Source organism: Parus major, chromosome 19, assembly GCF_001522545.3.
Source record: "Parus major isolate Abel chromosome 19, Parus_major1.1, whole genome shotgun sequence".
NCBI classification, from domain to species: Eukaryota; Metazoa; Chordata; class Aves; order Passeriformes; family Paridae; genus Parus; species Parus major.
The window spans coordinates 5,290,135-5,306,174 of record NC_031787.1 but is presented as its reverse complement, the minus strand read 5'-3'; the positions used below and the strand labels follow the sequence as shown (position 1 = coordinate 5,306,174).

The 16,040-nt window shown below is 55.4% G+C and overlaps 2 protein-coding genes and 1 long non-coding RNA gene across 3 annotated transcripts; 2 read left to right on the top strand and 1 right to left on the bottom strand.

The window, feature by feature from the left end:
* The first annotated feature begins 1,094 nt into the window (after window positions 1-1,094).
* Window positions 1,095-6,032, top strand: SLC46A1 (solute carrier family 46 member 1). Its single transcript, XM_015646372.3, has 5 exons — window positions 1,095-1,434; window positions 1,786-2,638; window positions 3,000-3,083; window positions 4,033-4,189; window positions 4,704-6,032. The coding sequence occupies exons 1-5, from the start codon at window positions 1,201-1,203 to the stop codon at window positions 4,777-4,779; spliced, it is 1,404 nt and encodes a 467-aa protein (XP_015501858.1). The 5' UTR covers window positions 1,095-1,200; the 3' UTR covers window positions 4,780-6,032.
* Window positions 6,033-6,884: 852 nt separating this feature from the next.
* Window positions 6,885-15,582, bottom strand: SARM1 (sterile alpha and TIR motif containing 1). The gene is made up of 9 exons (XM_015646363.3): window positions 14,899-15,582; window positions 11,816-12,434; window positions 11,432-11,644; window positions 11,218-11,309; window positions 10,527-10,762; window positions 10,338-10,431; window positions 9,792-9,981; window positions 9,567-9,688; window positions 6,885-9,100 (listed from the first exon to the last, which is right to left on the bottom strand). The coding sequence occupies exons 1-9, from the start codon at window positions 15,336-15,338 to the stop codon at window positions 8,971-8,973; spliced, it is 2,136 nt and encodes a 711-aa protein (XP_015501849.1). The 5' UTR covers window positions 15,339-15,582; the 3' UTR covers window positions 6,885-8,970.
* On the top strand, window positions 12,357-15,003 carry LOC117245280. The gene is made up of 3 exons (XR_004499811.1): window positions 12,357-12,453; window positions 12,552-12,695; window positions 14,916-15,003. It is a non-coding gene; the product is annotated as an uncharacterized LOC117245280 (long non-coding RNA).
* Window positions 15,583-16,040: the final 458 nt, after the last annotated feature.

Here is a 16,040-nt window from a genome sequence, read left to right as displayed (position 1 = left end):
ATACAATATTTTGCTGATCCTAGTGCAGTTAAAATGATGATTTTTGTTTTGCTTGGTTTATTGAGCATGGAGAACACAGAGGGGAGCCTTCATCCCATTCTGCAGCTTCCTCATCAGAGGCTTTGGAGGGGCAGGGGCTGTTCTCTCTTCTCTGGTGACCAGTGACAGGACCCGAAGGAACAGCATGAAGGAAGGTCAGGGGGTTTAGGCTGCATTTTAGGAAAAGGCTCTTCACCCAAAGGGTGTTTGGGCACCAGCAGAGGCTGCCCAGGCGAGTGGTGGAGCCCCATCCCTGCAGGGGATCCCAATCCCTGCATCCCCCATCCCTGCAGGGATTTAGGAGTGTGTAGATGTGGCACTTGGGGACATGTTTTAGCGGTGGCTTTTGGACTCGATGATCTCAGAGGGCTTTTCTCACCTCAACAATTGCAGGGTTTTGTGGAGCATCACCCCCTGAGGGCTGCACTTTTAGCACCGGGCTGGCTGCAGCGCCAGCACCGACGGGTCTCGGGAGCGCCCGCGTTCCCCCGGGCGGCGGGGAGAGCCCAGCCGGTCCCGTTCCGGGCGGAACGGAGCCTGCATCGCTCCGAGAGGAGCCTGCATCGCTCCGAGCAGAGCCTGCATCGCTCCGAACCGAGCCTGCATCGCTCCGAGAGGAGCCTGCATCGCTCCGAGAGGAGCCTGCATCGCTCCCAGCCGAGCCTGCATCGCTCCCAGCCGAGCCTGCATCGCTCCGACCGGAGCCGCTCCCGTTCCGGGCAGAGACCATCGGTCTCGTTCCGGGAGGAGTGGAACTTGAACCATCCCGTTCCAGGAGGAGCCGTGTCAGTCCCGATCGGGAGGAGCTGTGTCTGTCCTGGTCGGGCGGAGCCGTGTCGGTCCCTTCCCTTTCGGGAGGAGCTGTGTCTGTCCCCATCCGGGCGGAGCTGTGTCAGTCCCGATCCGGGCGGAGCTGTGTCAGTCCCGATCCGGGCGGAGCTGTGTCAGTCCCGTGCAGGAGGAGCTGTGTCAGTCCCGATCCGGGCGGAGCTGTGTCAGTCCCCATCCGGGCGGAGCTGTGTCAGTCCCGATCCGGGCGGAGCTGTGTCAGTCCCGATCCGGGCGGAGCTGTGTCAGTCCCGTGCAGGAGGAGCTGTGTCAGTCCCGTTCGGGCGGAGCCGTGTCTGTCCCTTCCCGTTCGGGCGGAGCCTCCGCCCCTCCATGGCCGCTCTGCCGCCCGCCGAGCCCCCGGTGTCCCCCGGCCGGCGCTGCCCGTCGCTGCTGGCCGTGGAGCCGCTGCTGTTCCTGGCCACCGTGTCGCTGGGGCTGCAGGGCCCGCTGGCCACCCAGTACCTGTGGGACCGGCTGGGAGCCGAGCGCGGCTACAGCGACCGCAACAGCACCGACTCCAGCGGCTGCGGGGACAGCAACGGGACCGCCGACCCCCTGCGGCAGGTGGGGACACCGGGGAAACGGGGAGAGCTCCGGTGCAGATGGAGAACTCGGGGGAGAGCCCGTGGGACCGGGGAGGCACGGGGGGAGTGGAAGCTGACGGTGGGCAGCGGGTCCCAGGGGAGAGGGAAGCTCTGGGGGAGCAGGGGGAGAGAGGTGCCCCAAGGGGAACAGGGAGCTTGAGAGGAGCTGGGAGTCCCTGGACGCAGGGTCAGGAACGTGGAGCTCCGAAGGGAGCTGGGGGCCCGGAGGGGAAGGGGAGCGTGATGGAAGCGGGGAGCCACAGGAGGAGCGGGGAGCCCAGTGTGACACCGGGTACTGCTGGAGCTCCTCAGCCGCCTGTTTCCCCTGCAGGAGGTAGAAGCCCTGGTGTCCCACTGGAACCTGTACATCAACCTGGGAGGTTTCTTCGTCAGCCTGTTCTCCGTGACTCTCTTTGGCCCATGGAGCGACAGCGTGGGCCGGCGGCCGGCGCTCATCCTGCCGGCCGCAGGCATGGCCCTGCAGACAGCCATCTACCTGCTGGTCATGTACCTGGAGCTGCACGTCGCCTTCTTCCTCCTGGGACGCATCTTGAGCGGCCTCACGGGCGACTACAACCTGATCCTGGCCAGCTGCTTCTCCTACGTGGCCGACACCAGCGAGCGGCGAGCGCGGACGTTCCGGGTGGCCATCCTCGAGGCGTGCCTGGGCACCGCGGGCATGGTGGCCAGCATCGGCGGTGGCCAGTGGCGCAAGGCCCAGGGCTACATCAACCCCTTCTGGCTGGCCTTTGCTGCCAGCCTTGCTGCCACTCTCTACGCCGCTTTCTTCCTCCGGGAGTCGGTGAAGCAGAAGAAAGCGGCCAAGCTGTTCACGCTCAGTCACTATAAGGCTGTGTACAGGCTGTACACGGCCCCAGAGCACCTGAGCTCCAGGTGGAAGCTGGCTCTGTACTCCCTGGCTTTCTTTCTGATTGTCACGGTGCATTTTGGAGCCAAGGACCTCTATGTTTTGTATGAGCTCGGCTTTCCTCTCTGCTGGGCTTCTGACCTGATCGGGTACGGCTCGGCCGCCAGCTACCTGGCTTACCTGAGCAGCCTGGCGGGGCTGAGGCTGCTGCAGCTCTGCCTTGAGGACACCTGGGTGGCTGAGATAGGACTGATCTCCAACATTGCTGGGCTGGTGGTGATTTCCCTCGCTACCACAACGCCACTGATGTTTACAGGTGATGCTGAAGGCTTGAATCCCTGTGTTCTCAGGCTTTTGGCACGTTGATGCTGGCAGTGTGCTTCACGGGGAGTTCAGGCACATGAGGATGTTCTGCCTCGTGCTCCAACAAAACTGTGGCTTGCTAAGGGCAGGGCTGGCCTAACAATGAAGTTGGAAGTGCATCCATGTAGTTCCTAGAACATCAGGCTTCCCAGAGCTGTATTACACTGCAGACACAGACTGAAGTGAGATCCAGGAGGGTGAATTGTGTCTGAATGTAGCAGGGAGACACTGCCAGCAGCTGCAGATTTCTGGGACTGACTTGGGAGACTTTATTTTTCAGTTGAGCTTTTCCTAATGTGCTGTCTTGCTCACAGGTTATGGAATTCTGTTCCTTTCCATGGCAGCCACTCCAGTCATCAGATCCAAGCTGTCCAAGCTGGTCAGTGAGACAGAACAGGGTAAGGAATTAACCACTATGCGTAAACCAGATCCTGGAACACTTTTTTCTCGGAATATTGAAGCCAGACTCTGGGGAGGTTAGGAATTCCCTGGCTCCTCTGGACTCCTTTGCTCCTGCATTCACCCTCAGGCCCAAGGTATTTTTTTTTCCCCCCCAAATAATTGTCATTATTTGATTCAGACTTGCTGCATTTCCGAGATGAGAACAAGGGAAGAAAAGCAGGAATAGTTCATTCATCCATACATTTATATCCAAAACATTTACAAGCAGCAAGAATTAAAATGGAATATATAATGAGGAGAAAAGAGTCATTCTCCTGACCATAGCTTTGCTCTGTAGATCAGTAACAGTGGGAAGAACCAGGTGTTGTTGGAGGGTTATATCATTGACCACAGTGAAAGATCATGGATAACCTGTAGGAGGAGCAGATCTGCCTTTTGTGCAGTTCTGTGCTTGGAGGGTTTGCACTTGCTGTGGAACTCAGCACAGGAATGTCTCTGAGGCAGGCAGGGGGAGGAGGGAGTCCAGGTGGCAACAATTGAGAGGTGATTTTGCACAATTCATGTTTCTTATTTTAGAATGGCATGTACAGTGGATTTATGGTGCTAAATCTTCTGCTGTACTTAATGTTTAACAAGTGATAAGAGGTGCTTGGCAATAAACGGATCTATAGAGCCCTGGACTGGAGCATTTACAGTCCAGCTGGTGGAAAACAGCCTGGTCATCTCCTGATACAAATCCTGCAGCTTGGGGAGCTTGTCCTGGTCACAGGCTGGATGTGCCAGGCCAGTCCTGCCCCACCTTACCACACTTGATATTCACACACCTCTCTGAGGGCAAACCCTTGGAAAGATTGGCAGAATCCACTGAGGGTGATGTGTTACTGGTGTTTATAGGCAATAACCAGCAGCCTATCTCACCATTAACCTCTTATCTCTCTTTTCCAGGTGCTCTCTTTGCTTCTGTTGCCTGTGTGGAAGGGCTGTGTTCACTCGTGGCTACAGGAGTGTTCAACTCTCTCTACCCTGCCACCTTGCACTTCATGAGGGGATTCCCATTTCTCTTTGGGGCTATAATCCTCCTTATCCCAGCAGCTATCCTTGGGTAATTTACTTCAAATGTCTAAACTTTGCCATGCAGTGTCATATGGAAAATACCATTTACTCTTAGGATAGAAGCTGGCAGTTTTTAAGGCATATTTTCAGTTGTGGTTGTGAGAGGGTGTCTGGTGCTCTGGTAAAAAGAGGTGCAGGTCATTTCCTTTGGAATCTGAATCCTAGGGATAAACCTGCAGCCTGACTAATGTAGCTACCAATATCCAAAGTGCTTCAAAGCCTCACTCCAGCCTCGATGGAATCCAAAATCAGGAATTGAATTTGCAAGTTCTCAGCAGTCTCTCTCCCTGTAATTTGTCTAGTAATTAAAGCAGAAGTTTTGTTGTGATAGAAAACAAATCCCCTGGTAGGTTCTGGGAGAGGGAATGTATTGGGATTTGCACAAGAGCAGCAGCTCTTGGCAGGGTCATTTTGTTTTGTTCCTCTGAAACTTTTTAGGCTGACTCCATTCAGCAACATCCCCAATGTGCCTTTGAAAGCTGAAACTCTTAATTCTTTTCTAGGTGGATACAAATCTGGGATTCAAAACACGACTACAACCACTTCCAAGATGCTTCTCTGTCCCCTGCAAAAGACTGAGTTTAACAACAAGGAATTGGCCAGCATAGCAGTGTCCACCTGAAGATTGCACCTCAGTCCTCCCTCAAAGGACAGATCAGTGTGGGAGGGACACCCTGCTTGTCCTTATTAACTTTTAAATGCTAAATAGTTGGAAATACAGGAGGAGTTTGATTTGGAGCTGTGAATTCCCCCTCAACACTGTGTTGGCTCATCTGTGGGAGAAAACCCAAGAGACCCAAAAGTCAATCAAGCCCTTGTGGGCTTTTTGCAAGGCTGGTTTGTGGTTTGGGATTTGGTGGGGCCAGAAGGCTCTGCCATGCTTTTAGTGGGGAGGGAGGACTGAGTTCTGGTTTAATTGCATTTTCCCCTCAGAGGACTGCAGCTGATGAGCTGTTGGTGTGGCTGAGGTACAGACTGAAGCAGAGGCACCCAACAGTGTCCTGCTTGGAGGAGGAAGATCTGTGCTCCAGATCTTCACATTGCCAGTTAAACCCCATCCAAAGTGACGTGCCAGACCACAAAAATCCTTATGGAGAGAGGTAGCTTAGCACAGGAGAGCTATTGCTGTCCTTACTGAGTGAACCAGCTTTAGTTCTGCAAGTCAGAGGTGTCCTAAGAAGGGGATCTAATTCATGGAGTGCTGGTAGGAGTGCCAGTGGTGTGTCCTGCCTGTCTGCAGCTCAGCCCAGCATCTCAGAGGTGGTTTTGACAAGTAACAGATCATCTGAGAATACTGCAGTGCCAGTAGAGTAAATCCTGGGTTGGGAGGAACACGAGGATCCTTGAAGCAACTCCTGTAGGTGCCTTAATTGACAGTTGCCAAAAACGATGAAGTTAAGGAGAAAATTGTCAGAATTGTTCCCCCCTTATACCACAAAACTGAGCCCCAGTTTGATAGGTGTGCCCCAGTCAGATGAAATCACTGCTGTGCTTATCCAAAGGCCTTCCTCAGCAAGCTGGTGTGGGGACAGGACTAGTGGCTTTTAGATTAATCATTTTTGCTGTATGTGGCATAATCCTGTGTTAATGATCTCAGTTCTGCTGCCTGTCCTGGGATCTGTTGATGCCAGCAAGCAAACCCTGTGTCCATGGTGCTTATAATTTTTCTTTCCAAATCATTACCTGTGTTGCTGCAATCTTGTTTTTTCTTCATTGTGCCATAAACCAGCAGTTCTGTGTACACTGCACATGCTGTTCAGGTACATGCAGTAATGACTTTACTGTTACTTTTAGAATGAATAAAGCCTCTTTTTATGGTTCATAAAACCCTGGATATCTTGTGCAGCTGTTGATATTGTTTGTCTTTGACTCGTTTGGGTCTTCTCTCGATTATTTTCATTCTCAATCCTTTATTGAAGACTGCAGTAAAAAAGGAGCAGCAGGAATTTATATGTCTCATGGAGAATGAGTGTGTGAGAGTGAAAAGCCAGGAAAAATGCAGGTTTGGACTTGCAAGCAGCCAAAACTTGCTTTTCCTGACCACCAGAGTAAAGCTTGCAGGAGAGCTTTGTCTGAAACCTGTCCTTCAGTATGCAGAAAATGCAAAATGCTTGTACCCAGCTTTGTCCATTGGGAGTTTGTGGTAGAAGCAGGAGGATCTGGGGAGCAGAGAAGCAGGGAGGCTTTAAGAACTTGGTGTTACACCACTTGCTCCGAGCAGTTACGCCAGGGAACACGGGAATTACGGGTCTGTTTGCTGGGCTAAGCCTGGAATTGGCTCCCTGAGGAACAGGGCATGCTGTGAACGTTGCAGTAGATGTTTGTGGCTGAAGTGATTGTGAAGTAAAGTCCACTCTGTGGGTGCCAGTTCAAGCAGGTGCTGGGTGTTGTGCAGTGAGGCGGAACCTGGCTCTGCGTGGGGAGAGATTCAATGGCAGCTATTGTGTCTTATTAAAAAAAATTAAACTAAAGTTTTTCTAGGCCGTCCTTCAAGAGTTGCAACAGTGGAGGCACGGCTGGGGACAGCAGGCAGGGTCCCTGGGGGTGCAGAGCATGCAAAGGTGAGGGGGTTCCTCCAGGGAACAGTGTTTGGGAATGTCAGCTCTGCTTCATGGTGTCAAGGGAAAACAAGCGTGGAAAGCCTGCAGGGAGTGAAGCATGTGATACAGACAAAGAGGTGGGGATTTAAAGTGAAAAACAGATTTATTAATAATGCCTGACTGAATAACTGCAAACACTTTTGACATGGCAGAGCAAAGGAATGAGGAAGGATGAGGACAGAGGAATTAATTTCCTTGGGACTGCTCCAGCTGGAAGGGGCTGGGTATAGGATGTTTAGCCAGAAGCAGGGCAAGTTCACTGAGGTGAAGATGATGATGGGGAAACAGGAGGAGTCACAGTCTGGGCAGCTGGAGCAGGAGATGGGATCTGGCTTCAGGTGAGACACCTGAGCTGTGGAGAACAAGGAAATCTCCACACGGAGTGCTGGGTGAGGAGGCTGATTGCTACAGAGCCCCTGGGAAACAGGACACAATCATCTCACCAGGGATTATTGCAGAGAGAAAAATCCTTAGGACTGTTTGTGTGGGACTCCTCCAGTGGCCATGGAGGCCTTGACATTCAGTTACTGAAGGCTTTTCCCTGAAGCAGCTCGCAAGAGGCTTTTATCCTTTGGCAGATTCACCTTTGGGCTCATCTGCTGGCTTCTTGTTATTTAATCTGGAGATTAGATGGATTCTAATTCTGATGAGCGCTGGGCAGATATGGCTATTAACCTTTCACTGGAGAGCAGAGATGCCATTAACTGTGAGCTGATAAAAACTATCCATAAAGCACCAGAATTAACTTTTTTTTTTTTTTGGCCCTCTGAAATTTTTGTGGATCCAAGCCAAAAGAAAGAAGTGTTTGTGTTCCTGACACTTAAAGCAGGGCTTCAGGGAGAGCCAGGAGGAGAACAAGGTGGCTGAGACTCCTTGTTACCTCCTGAAAGGCTTGAGTTCTTCTCGAGCAGGGGTAGGAAAAGGAGCCTGGGGCTTCTGCAAGGTGATTCAGCAGCCTGGAGTGTGAAATGCAGGGTTTGTGTCAGGATGCCCATGGTTCCTCATCAGTAGTGTTGGCAGCAGGCACTGATGGTCCCACTCCCAGCTGGACCATCCTCGGCCAGCTCTTGGCATCAGCTCCGCTTTTTCTTGATATTTTAAGGTGAGGAGCCACAAAAAGCCTGGGTGGGTGTTGAGAAGAGGTGGACAGGAAGAAACAAGTTTGGAATTGCATCCAGCAGTGAGTAGGGACAAGCCCAGGGAGCTCAGCCAGGGCTGTGGGGGTGTGGTGGTCAGCAGAGAGATTCACCAGCTCCTGCTGAAGGCACAGGCCACGGGAGATCCGCTGTGGAGCAGGATAAAATACAGCCACAGTGTACAATAACTCCACAAGCACAGCAATTAGCATCTTCCCTGCGTGGATTTCAAGTTTTCCAGGGTTACAGCCCAGCCTCCAGTGCCCTGAAAATACAGACCTGATAAAGTGGTGAAGCTGAGACTTCAGATGGAGGGAAGGAGGGTATTTTAAAAGCCCTTTTTTGCAGAGATCCTGTGGAAACTTCACGTGGTCTAACCCCAAATTTCCACTGCCAGAGTTAAGGGCACACAGTGGTCTTGCAGCACTGGGAGGTGGAAGTTTTTTGAGGAGGGAAGGAGCTCTTGTGATAAAGGGACATTGCTGGGAAAGATAAAGCACTTCAGAAGGCCCCTGTGGGTTATCTTTCCCAAACACAAAGATTTTGTTAGGGCTTAGTTTTTATTTGCCCTTTCCTGCTCTGAGTTTCTGACCACAGGGATATTCCTGGGGCACACAGCACAGCCACACATTCCTCTCAATTGTTCTTCTCTCCTGTGTGTCCTCTTACGATGGATTCTCAACACTTCTCCAGTTTTCAGTCCTTGGAAGATCTCTCCTCTTTGGAGCTGCTTCTGGGGGAAGCTTTTGGGGGTCTGGATGGTGCCAGTCTCCCTCACAGCCCATGCATGTCCTGCCACCCCACAGGAGGACGTGGAAGACACATAATCCATCTCAGAGTCCAGCCTGGCTTGGCTCCTCAGGTGCTGTGGGAGTGAGTGCTGGCCTTTGGGGGCCAGGGGCTTGTTCCTGGAGGGTGAGAAGGGAGTGAGAGCCACAGGTTTTCTCTCAGAGATGGGAAAAAGTCAGGAGGGATTAATTTGGACCCACACAACAAGGGGTCATCTGGGAGTGTCTGAGACTGCTGTCCTGGTTCTAGCTCTGCCCCAGGGAGTGCAAACAGTCCAGCCCGTTCTCCGAGCCAGCCGAGGAGTCCCGGGAGGAGCGGCCGTGGAGAAAGCGAATGATTTTGTCAATCGTGGCCTCCTGGTACTCGTGGGACCACCTGTATTGGAGGGGAAAAATGCAATGTTTGCTTTTTCTCTCATGTGTGGGTTGCCACAAGATAGCTCAGTTCATTTGGGCCAGGAGCCAGAGAGCCCTTTCCTCCAGCCCAGCTCTCCAGGAGCTCCCTTTTCCCTGTGGATGCTGCAGAATGCCCCGCCAGGCTGGGATGCACAAAGGGAAAGCAGGGGGGGAAAGAAACCCAGGTGAAACCTGCCTGAGGATGGGTGTCCTCCCAGCAGTGACCCCTCTGTCACCCAGAGGAGTCCCAGCACAGCAGCAGCAGCAGGGATGTGGTGGGAACCTTTGCTCCCTGCATGCTCCGGAGCATCTGGGGTGACTCAGTGTCCCTTTGACCTGTTCTGCCTCCCTCATCTGTTTGTCCCAAAGTCCTTGAGCTCTTTGCTACTCCTTATGCAAGTTGTTCTCCACAGGTGCACCCCATGGCACAGGTGACTTTTACTTACATGATACCATTAAATTTCAAGACAGCCCTCATGTCCTTGGGAAGTGTTTCTGGATCCGGCCACTCAAAATGGTCTGTAACAGGCACAATGTTCTTTCCAGAGTTCAGGGCTGTCACAATCTCCTGCAGGATCAGAACATGCAGGTGCTCATAGCCTGTACCAGCCCCTCACCAACTTCCTCCCACCCCAACATCCACACAGCTCCCAGCTGGGGGCAGCTCTTACCTTGTGTACCCAGTCCTTGCACTCGGGGTCCTCCATGCATTTGTCCAGCGCGTTTGCTGAGAGGACCAGCACAAAATTCCGGGCACTCAGGACGCTCTGGATCAGCTTATCTTCAAACTTCCCTGCCTCCAGCTTCTCCACATCGATGAAGACGCTGAAGCCGTGGAGCTGCAGGTGGACCTTCAGCAGGCTGGAGGAGAGGGGACCGTGAGGAGAGGTTTCATCTGCTGTCTCACCACGCTGGCTGAGACAGAGGAGCAGGGAAGGAGATGCCAGCTCCAGCCCAGCCGTGTGGGCATGTGCAGGGAACACGAGGAGCTGATGTTGACTCCGTGCTGTGATCCCCTACAGCCCCAGGAGTGTGAGGAAAGGGTCAGACAGTTCCACAGTGACGGTGACAGGACTGGGGATCGGCCTGTCCATTGTGCAGGTTATCACGTGTGCTGTCCCCATTTGCTCTGCAGCTTTTGGCAGCCTCTCCCTCCTCCACATCCCACATTTCCACCCACCCTCCCTCTGGGCTCCACTGTTTCCTGCACGACTCACCTGGCCAGCTGCGAGCCGGTGCTCCTCCGGTAGCTGATGAACACATCGGTCCCGTTGGACGTGGTTTGCAGCGTGATGGGGGAGTGAAGCGTTTCTGGGCAGCGCAAAACAACCACCAGAAGTTAAAAACCACCCAGCAGCTCATCCCAAACACCCCCCAACGCCTTTCCCTCCCGCTGGGAGCCGCACCCCTGGCCGCAGTGAGGATGCGGACGCGGTGGAAGCCGGTGTGGATGTGACAGTCCTCCTGCAGCTGCTGCTCCGTCACCCGGTGCAGGAAGTTGCGGTCAATGCCGCAGGTGAGCAGGTTGTAGGTGTACTGCCGGAATTTGGGGTCGATGCCCCCCAGCCAGTCGGCCAGGTTGCTGCGGTCACAGGTGGAGTAGTTGGCAAAGGTCTTGAGCTCCGTCAGCTCCCGGAAAAACCTGGTGGAGGAACAAATGGAGCGCCAGGCAGCACTTGGAGATGTGTGGTAGCACATCTTTTACCTGCTCAGGGGGGAGTGCAGCTCCGTGCTGGGGTGAAGGATGAGCTCCAGGAACAGAGGAACAGCTGCATGGGAGTGCTGGGGACACTGAGGTGTGAGGAGCTCACCTAAGGGTAAGCTCCCATCTTTCTGGGTAATTAGCACCATCCCACCTGCCCTGTGCCATTGGTGGTCTTCCCCCCACCCACGCCTCTGTCATGCAGTGGTCCCATTACAGAAATCCCTCTGGGACTGCAAAAAGTGCAGTGGAAAAGCCCTGGCAGTCCAGGTTTTGCATTTGGAGGATCCCTGTTCCTGTTTTTGCAAGAAGAGAAAGGCAGAGACCTTGTCCCTGCCTCTGCCACTGTGGTGATGGCCCTGAGGGAGTCCAGTGTGCCCTGGTGGTGGTCCTACCTTTTCCGAGTGATGCTGGAGTCCATCCCCAAATCCTTCTGCAGCTCCTGCTCCGTCAGCCTCAGGAGAATGTCCCCGTCCACCTGGTGATCCTGTCAAGAGAAATCCAGGCTGGAAAGGTCCCAGGAGAAGCTGGGTGAGATGCTTGCACCTCTGGTGTGAGATAGGGCAGAAGTGTCCATCCGTGCATCCCTCCCCCAGCACAAAACCCTACCAGGAATATTTGGCAATATTTGTCGAATCCGATCTGCTGCAGCCACGTCTGCACCTCACAGGATTTCCAGTTGGGAACTGTGGGCAGGATGCGCCGAGGAACCTCCTCCCCTATCATGCGCAGCACCTTTTTGGCCAGGGAGGAGGTGGTGCTGCTGGTGGAGTAGCACACAATCCTCTTCAGGCTCTGCGTAGCCCCGATCTCACTGAAAATCTGGGGACACGAAGGGAGGAGACGTCACTTTGCCTCCCCTCATCCTCTTCCCAGCAAGCTGTGCCGGGCCAGGCGAGGACCAAGGTGTTTGGTGAGCAAAAGACACCCAGATGCAGCTGTGGCACCCCTTCCCTTTATCATCACCTTCCTCCAGGCCAACCTACCCTTTACCTGTGTTTTCTTCTGCCTGGCTTTGATGGCGGCCTCGGTGCAGAGGTAGAAGGCGGCGATGCACTGGGCTTCCAGCCGGGAGCTGTCCAGCAGGGGCACGAGGCGCTGCAGGTCCTGCGCCGTCCGCCCCTGGATGTTGTCACTGCTGCCCAGCATCTCCCGGGCGAACTGCTCGGGGTCCAGCGAGGCGATGAAGGGCTCCACCAGAGCCAGCGTCCCCGAGCGCTCCACCTCCTTCTCGATTTCCTTGTTGGTGGCCAGCACCGTGATGGCCAGGCAGGCGTGCAGCCGGATCAGCTCGTCGTCTTTGGAGAAGGCCAGTGGGAAAAGCCACTCTGCCGCCTTCTTCTCGATCATCAGGCGCTGGTTGGCCTGGCCCCCGTACATGGCGCAGTTGGCCAAGGCCATGGCGCAGTGGCGCAGCACGGCGGGGTCCGTCCAGCGGCACCAGTACAGGATGGTGTCCAGGCCTCCGTCGGAGATGAGCTGGAAGCAGGTCTCCTCCGTGTGTTTGAACATGTGCTCCAGGATCCCAGAGATGCTCTGGGCCAGCTGGGGAACGTCCCGCTCCTTGGCTAAGTTCAGGATTACGCCCAGACCGATCCGAGCGAGCCGGTCCCTGCGGGAAGGAGAGGCAGGTGAGGGGTGGATGGATGAGCAAGGAATGAGAACAGTGACTGGTGTGGCCCGTGCCTTGGTGATATTTATCCCAGGACAGACAGATGATTCCCTGCAGGACACAGCTGCCAGATATGCAACACAGCAAGATGCAGTGGGCTGGTGTTGAGGGAAGAACTTGTGATGGGGTGCACAGCCCAGGAACCCCTCGCTGGATGCTCTCGTGCTCCAGGTAGGATCTTCATCGCAATTAACAGGCAGGGTAGGTTAATGCCAGGCTGGAAATGGATCTGCTGGGCCAGCACTGCTGTGGTGTGGAGCTGTTTTGTGTTTGGGAGTGAAACTTGTTTGTCCCCTAAGGACTGCTGTCAGAGCTGTCAGGACAGGGCTTTCACACCTGCATGAGCAGTCAAACAGCCCTGAACACAAGTGGGACACAGGGGTCTGTCCTGCCACAGCAGCTGGAGGGAAGCTCTTTATTTCCTCACCCTGCACTCTTCTGGAAGAGGACAGCAAGAGCCTGGGGTAGGTTGCCAAGGGCCACCAGCTGCTGCTTGGCCACAGCTGATTTTGGGAAGCTTGTGCTTAAAATGACACCTGAATGGGGCTGTGCCTTGAAAATGCAGTGAGGAAGGGGAAATCAGAGTCATAGAATGACTTGGGTTGGAAGGGACCTGAAAACTCATCCAGTTCCAAGGGACAGGCACACTTTCCAGCAGATCAGGTTGCTCCAAGCCCTGTTCAACCTGGCCTTGGACATTTCCAGGGATGGGGCAGCCGCAGCTTCTGTGTTCTGGGTCCTCCCCACCCTCTGAGGTGAGCTCTTGGCTGTGCTCCCACGAGCTTTCCTGGGCCGAGTGGCAGCTCCATTCCTGCCCTCAGCAGTGGCCATTTGGTGCCGTGATGGAGCTGCTGTGATTGTGAGGCAGCACTGGCACAGGTGCCCCGTGCCCTGCTGCTCCTGAGGGCAGTGGCACAGTCCCCAGCCATGGTGGGGTGATGGCACGCCTGTGCTGGCAGGCAGGAAGAGCATTTCTGGGAAGCCTGTGACACACAGGGCTCTCACTGACCTTGGGGTGGGTTTGACAGGAAATGATGTGGAGAACCCTGGGAAAAAAAAACAACAAAAAAACGCTGGGTCTGGCTCTGAGCCCGGACTCAGCCATGGAGCTGGGTGACAAACACGGGTCCCCAACTCCCTGCAGCTGCAGATGGAGCCAGGACCTGTCCAGCTCCCAGCTAAACACCTCTGCTGGTGTGCACAAACTGGGAGAATTCTGTAAGTGAGAGTCTTGGACCCAAAGGGGAGCCCCACTCCTCCCTGCCATTGCTCAGAGGTTGTGGGAAGTGAGGGGCTGGAATCCCATGGCTGCTCCAAGACCCTGGCCCATGAACTGCCCCTGGAGCAGAAACAACAACTCCAGCAAATGCTTTCTCTTGCTAGGAAGCTGAGTGCTGAATGCAGACCATGCCAGTGATGCTTCCTGGGATTAAATTCCACCCTAATGGGCTTTCCTGATTTAGCTGCTGCTTATTTTTGCCTGCCAGTGCATGAAATGAGGCCCAGGCTGCGAGTCCACAATCTCCCAGGCAGAGACATCCCCCAGGAAGCCAGAGTAACTTTGGTCAGGCTCCCTCCATACAATTTCCAGAGCCCTGGCTGGGGCTGGCTGGGTTGGGGTGCTGTGAGGGAGAGCAGAGCTGGCAGAGTGCATTTGGGGTGTTGGAAGGGTGAGCTGTGTGTGGGTGCTGTGATTTAGATGTGTCAGGTGTGCACAGGCACTGTTGTACACACACACACACACTCAGGCATGCACTCCCACCCCACCGTGCCCTGACAGAGACATCCCAACACCTCTCACCTGTCCTGAGCAGCAGCACATGCATCTGAACTGGGGCCTGAGGGCTGCTGAGCCCTCCTTATGGCTTCCTTCCAGCCCTGGGCAGCAGCAGGAAGGCTCTGGCAAGTGGCTTTGTCCTCCTCCTCCTGCTGCAGTTATGGCTAAAAGGGAGTCACTTCTCGTCCTTTGGGTCAGATGCTCTGAGCCAGACAAACTGACTCAGCTCAGGGAGGCTGAGGGGGCTTGGAGGACACCCCAGTGCTCACCAGCATCCCTGAGCTGGGGCTGGTCGTGCTGAGGGGGCTCAGAGGACACCCCAGTGCTCACCAGCATCCCTGAGCTGGGGCTGGTCCAGCTGAGGGGGAAGGGAGTGGCCCACGGGCATTGCCTGGACCTGGGTCAGGGAGCCTGGGTGTGGGGGGATGTGGTGGGGATCCCAGGGGGTTTGTGCAGCTGGGAGCACCCACAGCAGGGGAGGTGAGGTCAAGGCCAGGCTGGATGGAGCTTGTAGCACCCTGGGGGTTGAGGTGAGCTCTTTAAGGTCCCTTTGAGCCCAAACCATTCTGGGAGCTGGCGGTGGGGAGGGCTGTGCCTGGCAGGGCGAGGGGCTCTTTGCAGACTCACCTGTTTTCCGCCACCAGGATCTGCTCCAGGAGTTTTCCTGCCTGGCACTTGGTCTCCATCTCGGCGGTGTAGAGCAGGTTGAGCAGCAGGTCCAGGCCCCCCTCGAGGCGGATCACATCGCACAGAACCTTGGCCACGTCCCTCCCCACGGCGGGCATCCCCCAGGCCTCCTCCACCAGCCGGAACACCTCGGAGAGAGCCGCCCGCAGCCCCTCGGGGGTGGCCGCCTGCCTGGCCTGGGCGATGGCCCGGCGGAGAACGGGCAGGACCCGCTCCAGCGCCTCCCGGACCTCGGTGCCCACCCCGGGGGAGACCCCGCCGTGCTCCCGGGGGCCGCCCCCGCCCGCCCGGCTCCCGCCCTGCGGCACCGCCAGCCTCTCCGAGCTCGCCATGGCCAGCGACCGGCCCAGCGTGTGCAGCGACAGCAGCAGGGCGAGCATCGGCCGCCGCTACCGCAGCATCCCCCGGGGAGCCCGCAGGGACCCCCCGCTCCCGCGGGGACCCGCCTGGCCGGGGACAGCAGGGGACGGGAGGGAGGATGAGTCCCGCTCCCCGCTCTGCCCTGTCGGGATGCGGAGCTGGAAGAGGAGCGGGATCCGCCTTCCCCGGGCCGGGCTCAGCATCCCGGTCCCCGGGGCTGATGTCACCGGGAGCAGGCGCCGCCTCTCCAAGGAGGGGCTGGGTCCCGGCAGCTGCAGCCCCCTCCCGCTGCAGATCCCCCCAGAGCCTCCTGCCACAGCCCCGGAAGGGTTTAACAGAAGCGGGGATGTAGCACTTGGGGAGGGGGCGTGATGGGCTTGGCAGTGCCGGAATAATGGCTTTTCCAACCTAAATTTCTGTGGTTGTGGCCTTTCAGTGCTTAAACAGGGCTCATTAAAAAAAATAATAAAAAAAAAAATAAAATCGGGAGGGAGAAGTGACCTTTTACACAAAGGCACCAATAGGACAAGGGGGAGAGGTTTTAAAATAAAAAATGAAAGATTTTTATTAGATACTAGGAGAAAATTTTTACTTGTGAAGTAACTTATTCAGGGAAGCTGTGGATGTCCCAGCCCTGTGAGTCCAAGGCCAGGTTAACAGGGCTTGGAGCAACCTGGTCTAGTGGGACGTGACAGGATTTGGAACCAGACAATCTTTCATTT